The sequence below is a fragment of the Trypanosoma brucei genome, chromosome 8 (assembly GCF_000002445.2).
Source record: "Trypanosoma brucei brucei TREU927 chromosome 8, complete sequence".
NCBI lineage: Eukaryota > Euglenozoa > Kinetoplastea > Trypanosomatida > Trypanosomatidae > Trypanosoma > Trypanosoma brucei.
The window spans coordinates 1,124,181-1,139,617 of record NC_007281.1 but is presented as its reverse complement, the minus strand read 5'-3'; the positions used below and the strand labels follow the sequence as shown (position 1 = coordinate 1,139,617).

The 15,437-nt window shown below is 47.3% G+C and overlaps 6 protein-coding genes across 6 annotated transcripts, besides 13 other annotated features; all 6 read left to right on the top strand.

The window, feature by feature from the left end:
* Positions 1 to 15,437: part of a sequence feature (sequence corresponds to BAC RPCI93-10J17) that runs on past both edges of the window.
* On the top strand, positions 1,122 to 2,141 carry Tb927.8.3820 (hypothetical protein, conserved; the record flags this gene model as incomplete). The annotated part of the gene is made up of 1 exon (XM_842120.1): positions 1,122 to 2,141. One exon carries the CDS (start codon positions 1,122 to 1,124, stop codon positions 2,139 to 2,141), a length of 1,020 nt encoding a protein of 339 aa, XP_847213.1.
* Positions 2,221 to 2,243: a microsatellite.
* Positions 2,288 to 2,319: a microsatellite.
* Positions 3,309 to 3,328: a microsatellite.
* Positions 3,346 to 3,368: a sequence feature (AT_rich).
* Positions 3,870 to 3,910: a sequence feature (AT_rich).
* Positions 4,137 to 4,159: a sequence feature (AT_rich).
* Positions 4,179 to 4,231: a microsatellite.
* Positions 4,326 to 4,378: a microsatellite.
* Positions 4,467 to 4,486: a microsatellite.
* Positions 5,072 to 5,105: a sequence feature (AT_rich).
* Tb927.8.3810 (hypothetical protein, conserved) lies at positions 5,731 to 6,903 on the top strand (the record flags this gene model as incomplete). The annotated part of the gene is made up of 1 exon (XM_842119.1): positions 5,731 to 6,903. The coding sequence occupies one exon, from the start codon at positions 5,731 to 5,733 to the stop codon at positions 6,901 to 6,903; it is 1,173 nt and encodes a 390-aa protein (XP_847212.1).
* On the top strand, positions 8,762 to 10,573 carry Tb927.8.3800 (nucleoside phosphatase, putative; the record flags this gene model as incomplete). The annotated part of the gene is made up of 1 exon (XM_842118.1): positions 8,762 to 10,573. One exon carries the CDS (start codon positions 8,762 to 8,764, stop codon positions 10,571 to 10,573), a length of 1,812 nt encoding a protein of 603 aa, XP_847211.1.
* Positions 11,105 to 11,776, top strand: Tb927.8.3790 (hypothetical protein, conserved; the record flags this gene model as incomplete). Its single annotated transcript, XM_842117.1, has 1 exon — positions 11,105 to 11,776. One exon carries the CDS (start codon positions 11,105 to 11,107, stop codon positions 11,774 to 11,776), a length of 672 nt encoding a protein of 223 aa, XP_847210.1.
* Positions 11,823 to 11,855: a microsatellite.
* On the top strand, positions 12,391 to 12,891 carry Tb927.8.3780 (hypothetical protein, conserved; the record flags this gene model as incomplete). The annotated part of the gene is made up of 1 exon (XM_842116.1): positions 12,391 to 12,891. One exon carries the CDS (start codon positions 12,391 to 12,393, stop codon positions 12,889 to 12,891), a length of 501 nt encoding a protein of 166 aa, XP_847209.1.
* Positions 13,981 to 15,210, top strand: Tb927.8.3770 (mitogen-activated protein kinase, putative; the record flags this gene model as incomplete). Its single annotated transcript, XM_842115.1, has 1 exon — positions 13,981 to 15,210. The coding sequence occupies one exon, from the start codon at positions 13,981 to 13,983 to the stop codon at positions 15,208 to 15,210; it is 1,230 nt and encodes a 409-aa protein (XP_847208.1).
* Positions 15,280 to 15,361: a sequence feature (T-rich).

The window sequence follows — 15,437 nt, the reverse complement described above, 5'->3', positions numbered from 1 at the left end:
AAGCGTTTGCGAAGGCTGTCGCACTGTTTGTGTGTGGAGCTGGTGAAGGAAATAAACACATGGGGAGAGATAAAAGAACTCAGTAAGAGTTAAAGCCTGCTTACTGGTCCACTTCTTTTGGCGGACGAACTGTCTTGTGGCTGTCATCATACCAAGAATAGTGTTGCTGACCCTAATTGGCGCATCGGGACTGGCGCGGTGGTATGTCATTTTATTTTTTTTAACGGTGGCTGCTACCACCGGTGTCTTCACCATCATTGACAGAATGAAGGAAAGGAGGAGGGGCTCCGCAATTCATTGTTCACGCCGTGTTCCGCTGGATTTATTTCTCTTCCTCCCATTGGCAAATCCCCTCGAATCCGCTGTCTTCAGCGCCGTGTACAGTTGTTTCTCCCTCCCCCATTTTCCCCTTGTGTGCGTCATGTCACTGCTTTTCTTTTTTTTTTTTCGTGTGTCTGTATACATATACATATGTCACTAACACGCCCTCGCCCCACCTCATCTTTGACCAAGTAACCACCGTAAAAAAAAATCATTGGGTTGGGATTTATAAGTGTCAATCAGAGGGCACGTGCCGCGCGTGACCGATTTCAATTATTGCCGACGATTCGTTCACCTCCAGATACACAAGTTGGAAATTGACTGAGAGAATAAAAATAAAAGATCAGCGAAAAGAAGAGGAATCGGATTGTGAAGGATATTGTTCGGCTCCTCCCTTTGATAGAAAAGCTAGTGAATAAGAAAACGGTTGTCGCAGACTAGAGTACCCAACAATAGAAATAAGAAAGGGGAAATCAAGGAATAAAAGCACCACCGTCTTCGGACTGAGAAACGTTGCAAGAAGAAGGGTGCAGGAAAAGGGCAAATCGGTAACAACTTAAGATCAACAGAGTACCAGTTAACCGAGTCGCTGCAAACAGGTACCAGGGTCAGGGGAACTTATTTTGCTTTGTTCAGGAAAGAACAACACTTCGCCTGACGGCAAGTAGAGCCCCTTAACCGTTGAACGACTGCACACCTGTCTCCGAGGAAAGAGATTGCCTCGTATCGCACTTGTGAGAGTCGAAAGGTGAGTTTCTGGGTGGAGGTTAGTAGGTGTAACAAGGCGCACAAATCAGAGAATGAATCGATCTTCTGATGCTGAGTGGAACCCGGCATCATTCAATTCACCAGATTTGAGTCCAGAGACCGAGATCTCCGCGGCCCGATTGGTAGAGGACGATGTATCACCAAGCACGCTCCCGGGCTTCGGCACATCACCTTTCGTGGGAAGCGGACAACCCCCGGAGACAGCAGATGAAAAAGCCGTCTATATGCGTATCATAAACGACATGGAACAGGAGTGCGGCTCTGACGACGATGAGGAAGCCTGTTCGGCGAATAATCTGCTCCCCCCTAGTGCCATTTCGGGCGCCAACGCTGATAACAGCGACGGAAAAGGTGCTGGTGCCTCCGGAATTGTTGGTGGATTCACCGTCGAAGAGTCTCATGGACTGTCATCCCGCGGTTACGTGCCGCCACCGGTTTATGGCTCTTCTCCCCAGCCCGCGAATAGTCCTTACAGCTACACCACTACACCACACAATGGCCATCCGCCGCCATCGTTTGCTGTGGCCATTGCCACAACGCCACCGCTCTCTGGCATGCCTGTTGACATGTCACCGCTCGGCTCGCGTTTTGCTCCCCAGATGCCGGCAGCTCAACACGATCCCATTCTCGTCCGCAACCAATACGGTGTGTTTATGCTACAGCCTGTTACCAAACCGACCCCGCCGTACACTCCGCCCGTGGCTGTTACCACACCCATGACACCCATGACGGGTTGTGCTTTACCACCGGCTACGCTGCCGCCCCTCTGCACAGCTGTTCAGCAGGCAGGCGAAGATTTGGGCGCTGCAACGAAGGTGCCTGGTGCGTACAACACCCCATTAGCAAGTGGTGCTGGTGTCGGTGGGAGCCACATTCTGAGCTGTGGCGTAGCTGGAGTCGCTGGTACAGAAGGTGTGCGCGGAGGCGGTACGTACACCTTCATGAGTGCGTGCATGAAGTCACCGGCGGCTCCAGTCCACGTCCAGCCGCCCCCACCTTACCCTTACGAGGATGCTGTTGAGTCTAATTATCAAAGGAACAGGGGAAAGTAAAGGGGCTCCACCGTATGGCCAAAGCCGAAGGAGGGGAACCGGTTGTAAAGTAGGTTTAATATGTATGTGTGCGTGTCTGTATATATATATATATATATATATGCACCACTCTCGTTATATTGCTCATTTTGATTGCGTATGATCACATATATTTATATATATATATATTTATATATATGCGCCTATATGGTTTGTTTTCAATCTTGTGTCTTGCTAGCCATTGTTTATATAAACCATTGCTACAGAGTTTGTGGGACAACTTGCGCCTCTATTTATTTTTATTTTGTTGTAAACAATTAAAAATGAGAGAACGGGGAAAGGGGGGAAGAGGGGAAATGGAAAGCGGGGTTCTATTATTGAAGGCAACACACTTCCCTGTTCTGTTTTCCCTTTTTCCTTCTTGAAATTGGTCTCCGGGTCATGCCAGCATGGAAGTTAACCACGCCAGTATTAGTAATGACAAAAAAGGGGGATGAGAATATACAAGACGGAAAGTGGGTGGTAGGCTGCGTGTTGGCAACAAGAAAAAAAAAGAGTGGGGTGACCCTCAGACGACATCACCTGAGCCTTCTTTTGTTCATTTTTGTTTTGTTTTAAACACGAACAGTGTGCTCAATGGGAAAAGAAAGAAAAGTGTTTCATTTGTTCTTTTAGTTGCGTTGGAGTGATAAAACCTATGCAGTTCTCATTCGTCTGTGTATGCGCGTGTGTGCCTATGTGGAAGGGGAATGTATATTGAATTCATACGGGTAAATAACGGTATAAGGATCAAGACGAAGAGGCAACAGAAGAGGGTACTTTAAGATTCATTGTAGCAACGATACCGTCAGTGAAAAAGAACGAATCAGTCGTGTTTTGTTTCTTAAAAGAAAAGGGAGGGGGAAAGAGAAACAGCCAATTAAAGGGATCATCAGATACTTGAAGCGCGTTCAACGCCAATTGTGCCATTTTTTTCATCCATTTGGAGGAAGTGGGTGTATGAGTTCGAGAGGGGGGAGGCGGGGCACGCGCTCTCCTCACCTCTACCATATATCACTATCATTATGAATATATGTACATATATATATTTATATTAATGTATACGTGCGTATCTCATGTTCAACCCCTTCCGTTTGTTCATCATCTTTCGCCTTTTCGTTTTCGTTTTTTGAACAAGAATTAAACGAAATATATATATATATATATATCTTTCCTACTTTCGTTCTTATTTTTTATTTTATTTTATATGGGCCTCGGATTGTCCTTTTTTCTTCCTTTTGTTTTCCCCCTCTAGCTTTACTTTCACATTTGAAGGAATGAAGTGAGAGGAAAGAGGAAAGAAAGGGGGAGAGGAGAAGACGAGGGATATAATACAGAACGAAAGAAGATGGGAAAATGAAAGGTATGTTACTGAAAGGAAGTGGGTGTGAAAGGAGACCAAACCGGAGCACGCCGGTAAAAGTGCTACACTGCACCAAAGGTATATTCAAAAAGAGAGAAAAAAGTAAAATTGGGTCCGGTCAACGGGAAGGTTCAACAAAACGTTGCAGCGTGTAGAGGTGCTTGTTTCCCTTATCCATAACGGTTACCGTATGGGTGCGCCGGCCCGATGCCTTTTGCCTTCTTTTTTTGTTTGTTTGTTCATCTACCGCCATTTACGCGCGAGCATACGCACGCAAATACGGGGCGTTTCTACCAATTCTTTCTTTTATGGCTCGCGCCGTTGTTGTACTTGGACATCATCCATACATATTTATATGTAAATAAATTTATATTTATTTACTTTTTTACTTGTTCCCCCCTGATATATCCGCTTCCCCGTCTGCTGCTTACTACCGTTCTTTTATGTGAGGAGATTGTTGTTGTTTTCCTTTCTATTCCTTCACATAATCTCCCCCCTCCTCTTTCATGATGCCGACCACTTAACATAACCTCCATTTTTCTTTCGTTTACTCGGCCGCTTACAGTTCTTCTATTCCGTAAACTTCACTCCGTTGGAGAGATTTCCCTATGATGTTATAAATTTTTTTTTAAAAAAAGGGAAGCGGGAGAAGTGTAAAACGAAATGAAATAAAATAAAATAAAATGAGGTGAGGTGAGGTGAGGTGAAACATTTGTTGGGACGGTATGAGCAGGGCGGGAGTACAAACGAGTGCAATTTCTGGGAAATAAGTGGGATGAGACGGGAGGTGGTGAGAAGGTGCATTTGTTTGTGTGCGTTTGTTTGTGTGTGTTTGTTTGTTCGTTTGTTTGTTTGTGGGTGGGGGGAGAGAAATATTGTAAAGTGTTCGCGTGTGTGATGATTTTGTTCGTGCCGTGCGTTGAAGCCAGCTACTTTTTCTTTTAATATATATATATATATATATCTGTGTTTGTTTTTAATTTTTGTCTTTCCATGTTTTGTTTATTTTACCATTGGTTTCTTGTCCACTGCTTCGCAACAGTTATTTTACTATTTGTTTTAATTTTATTTATCTGTTTGTGTAAAGAACAAACCGGTTTGACTTACAAACGAAACGGGAAACGGCTAAGGAACTGGGAACCCCTAAAATAATGTGGAAGATTATAAGCATGGGGAAATGAGAAGTAAGAAAGTGGGGGGAAACAAAACGAAGAACGAGTGACGGATTACTGGAGCATGTGGAAAACAAAAATGAATGAAAGTGATCCTACGCGCGCACAGATTTTAATTCGTAGGGGAACGTTAAAGGGCTAAGGGAAACAAAAAAGAAAGTGAAGTGAAGTGAGTAAGCATTAATTAAAAAAATTAAAGAGGAAAAAGGCAAAAGAGAAGCATAAAATGGGGAAGGGAATACATCACGTAAAAGGGTGAATGTGAGTGTTTATATGCATGTGTGTAATGCTGTTAAGTGATCTCCTATATCCACCCATACAGACTGACCGACGAGTCACTCACCATTCATCACATCGTCTGTTCGCGTCACACCAACATATATATATTTATTTATATATAATTATTTTTTTGTGCAGACCGATAAGTGAACAGAATTGAAGCCTATGTCACTTGTGTGCGCGGATGTATTGCTGTTGTTGTTATTGTTCTGTCCTATGCCCATTTTATGGTCTCCCAGTTTTCTTTTACAAACAGTGTGTCTGATTTGGTACGGTTAGAGGAGAAAGGTGAAGAGGACAACGTTTAGTTAGCTAAGTACGTGAGAAGTAAAGAAAAGGGGTGTAGGGGGAAACACCGTGAAAAGGTACGTTTAGCAGAAAAGGTGTGTGGAGACGGAGTACCGCATATTTGGTGTTGGTGCGGAGGTAAATTACAATAAGGAACGCTGCGTACTAAAAGGACCTGCAAGAGTAACCGGAGGGAAAGCTTACTTCAGGTATTTGTAGTTCTATTGAATCGGCAAGTCCTTAGCACACGCATAATTGGCAGTCTTGAATAGCTTCGAGAGGTGCAAGTACTCGTATAGATTCTGTTGACGGTGCTTGAACAACCCATAAGTGTGCCGAATCGGGAGTACTCGAGGACGTTGTGTGTTCACTGTGGCAGTTGCGTTCGAATTACCTTCCACTGGTGGCATTAGTCACTCTAAACTCAGGCTGAACTGCAGCAACTGCTACTACCCCCAGGGGAAGCATAATGAGAGCAAGTATGAATTGCTCCGGTTCCATTTCTCCTGTGCGGAACCCCTCTCTCCTTGGGACCATCAGTAACAGCGCATCGGCGGTCCCCACATCCGCTCGACCCTCCAGGCATCTTCATAGTAGTCTCCTTCACACCCCAACGCGTCGTTCTGCTCATTCTTCCATGACTGGGACAAGTGTCGAGACGGGTGCACCGATATTGCTTTCGCTTCTGGACATTCACACCTTGCCGCTATCGGGGCGACGTGGCGAGAGGAGGAACAATTGTGGAAGCGGTAGGCAAACTGGTGGAACAAGAAGCGATGAAGAAACGTCGTCACTCGTGGACTTCGAGCATATGACTGCAGAGGCGGAGGCGGCGGCTCTTACAATGTCCCGGGCAGAGCTCTGCGACGCTGTTCTCGACCTTCGAACTAGGATTCGTAAGCTGCGAAGCACCATTATCCGTGAGCGTGAGGATGTGGCAAAGTTGCACGAGGGTATGAGGGAAACATACAAGGCTGCGGAAAGGGAAGGGGAGAGCATAACAAATCAGCTGATGCGCCGGGTGGATAAGGTTCGCCGCCAGAAGGCCCAACTGGAGGTTAGATTGCATAGGGAGGAGGCGTTGAAGTCGGAGCAAGCGCAGAAACTTATGGATCTAAAGGCCAGCAGCTTAAGCCTGGAGCGCCGGCTGCAACGCGAGGAGGAAGTAACGCTGGCATCGATGAACGAGCAGCTGGTGAGGCTTCAAAGTCAGCGGCAGCATTTGGACAGCCTTCTTTCGGAGCACTCTTCACTTCAGCAAATGCAGGAGTTTGTCGACCGTCTTCAAACACAGTCCACAAGTTGTGGCGGCAGTTTCCGACACTCTCTTGTGCACTCTTCCGCAGATGCCGGTACGGGCCCCTGCGTCGATTCATCTCTTGTTACCACTCCCGACATCACCGGATCGTCTGCGGTTTCAAGTGTTGGCACTCATTCACAATTGCATCGTCGCGTGGACAGTGGAGACCACCAGGAGATTCTACAATATTTGAGGCATGAGGTTTCAGTAGTGGAGGCTATACAACGCGAAGCCTATGAACAGGGCGAGCGGTACATTGAGAAGCGTAATGAACTTGAGCGGCGCATCATGCGAGCGGAGGCTGAACGGGAGAGCGGTCGCCGCACATTCGGAGACCCGTAGAACGTTTTTATTTTCTAAATTAATGAAGGAATGAGCGATGTGAAGGTGACTTACGACCACTGTTGTAACGATCGTGGTTTGCACGTTTGGGTATCGTAATCTTAGAGGGGAAATTCGCATGCGCTGCGGTAGTCATATACACGAGCTGAAATCTTGATGGGAAGGAGGGATGACTCCTGCGTCTGTCCTCGTCTGTAGCATAATGATGTTTTACTTTCTGTTTTCTCCCTGCGGACAGTATGCGGGTGTAACAATGGACAATACCTCCATTTGTTGCAATTTTGAGCGTGCGCGTCTTGTGGTTACGGATCTGCTTGCAATCTCGTCTCCAACTAGTACTTGTAAGCGGTTGCTGTTTTATTTCGTTGCCGCTTACGCTCGTGATCTCTTCTCGCTGCGAGACGTGGGTGCGCCGAGCCCACCATTTGAGACGACGGCCATAGTGGCAATGTGTTGATGGGTAACATAAGAAAGTGCGTTGGGGGGCATTCGAAGGCGGATGGCGGCGACTGCGCTGAAGGTAGCAGGTGGCACCGGCAGGTTTGTGTGTGTTTGCGTAAAGGCACCACTAAACGTGGGGTAAGCGAAGGCGTAGAAGGGGCGAAGGCTGAAAAAGAAAAAGAAAAAGTGATCAAGTCGTGTCGTGGGATGAGGAGGGAGAGGGGCACCAATTTGGAAGATAATGGTCTTTCAGATAGTACCACGAGGGTTTACAAACGAATATTTTTACGAGGCTGAGAGGGGGGAAGGATGACACGCAAAAAATGCAGCGACGGAAACACACGTTTAGGGAAGGGCATGTTATTGTTTCTTTGCTTGTAGTAGCACGACATGTGCCTATTTTGTGTACCGTTGTAGAGTTCAGTTGCGCCTATTTATCCGCTTCACCTCACTCTCCTTAGGACCTGGAGCTATTTCGTCACCAACTGCGCATATCTGCGTTGCGTGGGGTACCGTACCGGTGCCATTTTGCGTAGCGATTCTGCCGTAGTGTTGCTTATCGGTGCAACTAACGGTCCTCCTCCACGTGATGGGGGGGAAAGGGTGTGGGGAGGTGAAGGTGAGCTGCAGGCAAACGAGTTTACGATGAGACAACCTCTTTTTTCACCTACGGCACACCATACGTGTGTCCAAACTGCCCATGTCCCCAGCCGAAACCATATCTGAGGATGAATGCACATCTGCAGCGGTGCGCTTCTACGCCTCTGTAAGGCTCGACGGTTCAACCTACAATGTTTACTGCTTAATTGTATACGTTTGGCTTTCCATCAATCCTTTCTTTTTGTCCCCGGCTTTTTGTTCGCTTTGGTGGTGGCCCACATATCACTGTGACCTTCATTTTCCTTTACATGTGAACCTTTCCGTGTGGTCTCGTGTTTTAAAATTTTTCCCTCTTTGCTCCACCCCTGCTTGTTTTTCCCCTTCGCGTCCCCATAGCACAAAACATATCTGCAGCTGTGTGCGTACACTTCATCATTCCGATAGGTGCCTCGTCACGCCACTGCTATTTGACCGCGCGGCAAAGATTAGTGAGGTCCATCAGGTAGCAACCTATTGTAACCTGGAACTGCCTTTCTTACTTCCATATATCTATATAGATATATAGATATATAGATATACTCAAACGGGAACAGCAAAAAGGTGTGTGACACGTATCCGACCGCACCATTGAGCCTTTGGTTGCACCTATTAGTTCCCATCCCTTAACCACAGGTTGACGGCGCTCAAGTGATTTGCTCTAGCCGCTCTGTTTCTGAAGGGGTTTCCGGCACATCCGGTATTGCGGTGCCGCACGCGTAACTTTTTTTCTCGGTTTCGTTGCTTGTAAGAATAAGAGTAAAAGGGGCAAACTGAACACATGTTGCACTCAGACCACCCCAAGCAGTCGCGCTTTTTGACGCCTTTTGTTATTTTTCCATTGTTTACGTTACTGACGTTGGTACTGTTGTACGCCGCAGGCTACTTCATTGGTTTGTCACGGTACCATTCACTTACGAGGGATGAGCACGCTTTAGATGCGGATGGGCGTGACTCACGGTGTGTTTCGCAACAAGAGATGTTGAGGAACACTCATAAGGTGGCTGCGGGGACACTTAAGCGCCTGAAAGAGGATCGTGATGAGCTAAAGAAGAAACTTAAACTCCTTGAGGAAGGAAAGGGCCGCACTGGGGAGCCGGCGGCGTCATGTGGAGGAAAAGATGCGACCTCCAACAATGGTGAAGGTCCGTCGGTTAATGACGGAGGAGGAAATATGACTGGTAGCGCCGCCGTGAGTCTCCAACGGGCGGCCAATCTAATTGACAGTCTTACACACCAAACGGAAAGTTGGTTGAAAAAGGCAGCTGATACGACACCGTCATTGGCAGCGTGTAACAAATCCCCAAGGCGATACAGTGTTGTGTTTGACGCTGGTAGCACTGGCAGTCGTGTGCACGTTTACAGGTATAACTTGACCTCAAACCCATACGATAACATAGATTCTGCACCAAATGGTGCGCATGCCTCGTTGCTACCCTACTTGAAGCTGGAAGATGAACTCTTCATTGAGAACCACGAGCCGCTGTCGGGGTTTAGCGATCCCAGAGGAGCTGCTGCCTCTTTGGTGCCGTTACTCGACGCAGCAAAAGCCCGTGTACCAACAGATATGCACGCGTGTGTAGGTATTGAACTGAAAGCGACCGCAGGGCTGCGACGCATTGGTGCAGAACAGGCCGGGAGAGTGCTGGACGCCGTTCGTCGTGAGTTCCAGAAGGGGCCGTTTTGGGTCCACTCGGAGCTTGGGTCTGTGAGAATCCTTGAGGGACGTGAGGAGGGACCGCTAGCGTGGCTCACGGTTAACTTCCTCATCGGGAGCCTAAGTGGTACCAAGGAAACGGCTACTATACTTGACCTTGGCGGAGGCTCCACGCAGGTTGTAATGCGGCCGAATGACCCAGAGGTGCTTGAGGGCCACGAGGAGTTCACAGACACGTTTGCCATCAATGGCAAGTCGATAAAGCTGTATCAGCACAGCTACGAGGGTAATGGATTGAACGCCGCGAGAGAGCAACTCCTAGCTTCTGTGGCGACTTCGGTGGCAACCGGGGGGACAACTACTGCCGCAAAGTCCGGTCCACTACGTGCTTTTCCATGCTTTCCACAAGGATATGCTCATGAGAAGAGTGGAGTTTCCAACGGTGTGGGAGGAGGAGGTGTAACACCATCCATGGAGGAGTGTGTAGCTCTCTTCCGGAAACATGTGGTTCGCTCCGGTGGCGAGTGTAGTAGCAAAAGCTGTGGCTTTAATGGTGTTTTTCAGCCCGATGTGCGAACTGCAGTATCTGGACCCGTGTATGCATTCTCATTCTACCACGACCTCTTGAGGCCCCACATGACAGCAGGAACAACAGTCATCCGTCTGCAGGATATCATCGGTATCGCGAGCCAGGTTTGCAAGTCGATGAAATCGGTGGAGCAACTCCGTCGTGAAAATAAGGGGAAGGTAAGTGTTCACCCCTCGCTGAGGCCTGAATTGGAGTGTCTACATCTGTCCTACGTAGTTGCGTTGCTGCGCGATGGGTTTCATTACCCTCTTGATCAGGAGCTTCACATCGCCAAGAAAATTGACGGTTACGAGACGGCGTGGACGCTCGGCGCCTCACTTGTCAGCTTAGAGGAGCACTGTGTGTGATGTAGCCAATTTGTCTATGTTCCTTACTAATGGTTGGATTGGTTGTTGGTGCGCGCCAAACTTTTTCTTGTCTGATGGTAGTCGCGTTGGGTGTTTCGGTGTTAGCGAGCTTTCTGTCTTATTCTAAACGGTATTGCTGCACCGTTTGGGTGTGCCATATTGTATGAGCACGTTCGTAAGTCGTACCTTCCAAAGAGGGAAGACTTGCGTGATTTCCCCTTTGTTTAGTCAACTCGTGGATGTGCTTCGCAACCACGACCATGGGGTAATTGCACGTCACATTTACAATACTGACGTTTGACTGCTATTGCTTCTCTTACTCCGTCCCCTCCCCTCCCAATGATTTACTTGTGACTGGCGGGCCAGTATTCTTTTGTAGGTGTGATCAGCAAAACTAGAAGAAGACCGATTGAGAAATAGACACCAAGGATATAGAGGTCAAGACACGAAGTCAAAACCAAAGGAATAACACACCGCCGGCAAGGGCAACCAAATAGACGAGGGGGCCAAACGGACAGATCGGTGTCGATCATGGATGCAGAAGAGAATTTCCTGAATGCAATACAGCAGGCGTTCGATGAGAATGCCACTACATTACACTTCAGTTATCAAGAGGGTACCACGGCAGTTCCTCCTGAAATTAGGGCCCTGCGTGGCACACTGGAGATACTGCACATTGACAATAACTATTCCCTTGGAAGCCTCCCATCAGCAATTGGGGAGTTAGGCCGACTGCGTTGGCTTAATGCAAGTTATTGCAGGCTGACGACTGTTCCACGAGAGATGGGTCGTCTTTCCCACTTAGAACGCCTGCATTTGGGTAACAACTTACTTCAGGAACTGCCGATGGAGATGTGGCAGCTGAAGAGTCTACAAGAACTACGTGTGGAAAACAATCAATTACGTGTTCTCCCCGGGGGTCTTCTCTTTCTACCACGTCTGGAGGTGCTGCTGCTGGAAAACAATCCACTGCTACTTCCTGAGGAGGTCAATGGAGCAGCTCCCATAACTATTGCCCCACGGTTATACTCGGTGGATTGCTCCAACTGTTGCGTAAGAATGCGGGATCATGAAGTGCTTGTTACAGTCAACAACAAATCGGGTCATCGTGATATACCGTTCGTGCACTGCGTGTGCTCTGACGCGTGTAAACAGCACCTTCAGACACGGCTTCAGGGATACGACGCTGCGAACAGTGCGTAGATTTAAAAGGAAAAATAGAGAGGAATGTTAGCAGCAGACCGGATAGCACACACACACACACACACACGCACACGCACACGTTCACTCCCTGTCCCCTGAAGATTTAACCAGCCCTCCGCGAGACCTCATGGAGGTGCGGAAATGCAGAGATAATTGTGGGGGCAAAGGGCAACACCAGATTTTCAATGTAGATATGTGAGAAAGTGCTCGTAGCATTTTCAACAATTATGTGTACTTTTATGTCCTCAACTGAACATACTCGCCTGTAGCGCATGCGGGGAAGGAGGCTGTCTGGGAAATAGTGTGCAAAGCAGTTATTTCAAGGTTTGGGTAGCGGGAGGAAGAGGGTGAATATGAAGAAGTGTTAACTTTGCTTTTTTGTTTCAACAGCTTTCCCTGCTTTCTTCTGTCCTGGTACTACCGCACTGCGCAGTTTTCGTATTTCAGTTGTTGTCGGATGTGTCTGAAGACATTTCCTTTTATTTTTCTCTCATCACCGCCAGTTCCCATTTCTTTTCTTTTCTTTTTCACCTTTTCCCTATAAGTGCGTACCTATTTTTTTTTTCTAAACGACAGTCTGTGCCATTATTAGTATAGAAAGGTGATTTACTTCAATGCCACCCAAAAAGAAGGTGGAGAGGAAGGAGGAGCAGGTTTTCGTTGAAGAAAATGGGAGTTACGTACATCAGCGGGAAATGGCACGCTACACGGGTGGTGTGCGACGACTTACCGACAGTAATTTCTGTTGCCGCCACGGACAAGGAACGTACAGTAGTCCTCTTATTCACTACGAAGGTAACTGGTCTGAAGATGAAATGCATGGCAATGGTACACTCCGATTTCTTGTCAGTGGTGACTCCTACACGGGGCAGTTTGTGCACGGCGTGATGGAAGGCTGCGGGACATACATATGGGCCTCCGGTGCAATGTACGATGGTGGTTGGCGTGGTAACCGTATGCATGGACTTGGGACATATACTGATGTTGGAGGGAAAGTATGGAGTGGGAAATTTTATAACGGCAGCGGCCCGGGGCTCACCCCATGCGTAACAACAGGTGGTGGTGTTGCCGCTGCTGACAAGAGAGATGTACTGAAGGATGAAAAAGAGGGTTAGATACGATTGGTAGAGAAGGATCATATGCATCCTTTACACATACACATACACATACAAAAATATACGTACACACGCCGCTGCCGGATGCCATGAGCATGGAAAAAAGAAAAAGAAAAAAAAGGAGCTGAGAAAAGGAGTGAGGTGCCTCTCTCGTATCTTTCTTGCCCTTCTTTCTGCTTTTTTTTGTTTGTCGGCTTATGTTAGTGTGGGGCAGATTTGTGGCTGTATAATTATTTTTTTTTTCTTTCGTCTGCCCACTCGCATCATGTCAGGGTGAGACGGCGTACGGTGGAATTAGCTTTTGCTGATTTGTAATTTGGTCTTTTCCACTTTCCTCTTTTCCTCGCTACTGTTGCTCTCACTGTGCCTCCACGTTTGTGCGGTCGATGGTGACGCTCTCTTGCATGTAAATATGCGTATGCGGAGGAACTTGCGTGCCTTTTGTTTGTTTTCTTCATATCCGCTTGTTCCCTTCACACCCATATGTGTGTGAATTCTGTCTCCCACATTTCACTACGCATGTGCCTGCGAAGGAAAGTAGCAACACAAAAAGTATGAGTGCTTATGCGTATAAATAAGCATATACATATATGTAAATGTTGTATGTATATGGCATATAAATGAACAATCTGCAAGGAGGGACTTTCGGATGCGTTGAAAGCCATGCTGGGAAAAACAATTATTTTTTTAAGCATGTGAGTGACGAATTGCGATGCCGAAGGTCAGCGGCGTCGTGCACATCCAGGCATGGACTCGCTGACAAGTAGCAAAAGGTGTATTCAAAAAAAGAAAACAAGGCAAAAGAGCGGCACAGCTGGCAGGCAATTAGAGGAGGGAAGGGCTCTAATATCGAAACGAAGGAAAATTAAAACCATACGTGCGATTGTATAAATATCTATACATTAATATTTTGCACTCTTCTACTTGCACATCTTCGTACCTCTCCTGATGTATTCGGTTGAGGTCTACTTCATATTTTCGAATCAAAGAAGACTATTTGCGGTTTCTTTTCCCCATATTTTTTTCTGGAAATTTTGTCATTAACCTCGGTCTTCTGCTTTTGGGTGTAGACTGACAAGGTTTGACAACATGGGTTCTAAAGGCGAGGAGCTGATGCAAGAGCTCATTGTGGAATTACGGGAGATGAATTCTCGTTATACGGTGCACCGTTTTCTCAGCAGTGGGAGCTATGGGGCTGTTTTTGCAGGCGTGGATGAAAGCGATCTTCCCGTGGCGATTAAACGGGTGTTCAACACCATCTCTGAGGGTCGGACCATAAATATCCTCTCCGATCCTTTTCTCTGCAAACGGGTGTTGCGCGAGATTATGCTGCTGAACCACTTCCACCACCCAAACATACTCGGACTGAAGAACATGTTCATACATCTGCAGCCCCCGGGCCAGCACAAACTGTACCTCGTCACCGACCTCATGCGTACCGACCTGGCACAAGTTATACACGATAAGCGCATTGATATTTCTCCCCAGCACATCCGCTTCTTCATGTACCACATCATACTTGGATTGCATGTTCTGCACGAAGCGGGTGTTGTACATCGTGATCTGCACCCAGGAAATGTACTTGTCTCTGAGAACAATGACATCACCATATGTGACTTCAATCTGGCACGAGAGGATACGCAGGATCCAAATAAAACACACTACGTGACGCACCGCTGGTACCGCGCACCGGAACTCGTGATGCAGTTCAAAGGATTCACGAAACTTGTCGATATGTGGTCTGCTGGGTGCGTAATGGGTGAGCTTTTCAACCGTCGTGCCCTTTTTCGTGGTTCTACATTCTACAACCAGTTAGACAAAATTGTGGAAGTTGTAGGAGCGCCCACGGAGGAAGACCACCTTGATATGTTCTCATCTTCGCAGGCGCGGAATTACCTTCGTAACGCCCTCTCGCACTGCAAGCCCCGGCCATGGTGTGATGTGGTGCCCACTGCCGATGCTGAAGCAATAGATTTGCTCAGTCGTATGCTTGAATTCAATCCAGCGCGGCGTATCAGTGCTGAGCAGGCTTTGCAGCATCCCTATTTTGCATCTCTATATGACCCACTGGATCTTACGGAGGCATGCAGTGGTCCTTTCCATTTCCCAGAGGTGAGCGACATCTTCTCCATGCATCAAATGTTCTTGGCGGAGGTTCGTGGCTTTGAGGCACGGCGGTTAAAGCGAGAGAATATCATACAACAACGACTCGCACTTTCAAATGGCACCACAAATGCGAAGGAAGTACTCGGCTGTGACCATATGCTGCGGACTCATAGTCTTATGGAAGTGTCAGATCTTCCCACCTCTATGCCCTAACATTTCTATTGCATACGACCTACGGTGGCAGCAGATAATGCAAGAAAAAGTGCAATGGTATTCAACAGAAAAAGAAAAAAAGAAAAAAGTCAAGGAGAGCAGAAGTAAGGGAAGTGAAGAGGGGGAAAAACAAAAAAAAGAAAAAGAAAAGCTGGAGGATACGAGCAAAAATAAGTTGACTCTTAGCTTCCTGTAAAAGGTTCGTACGCACTTGTATTTATATACGT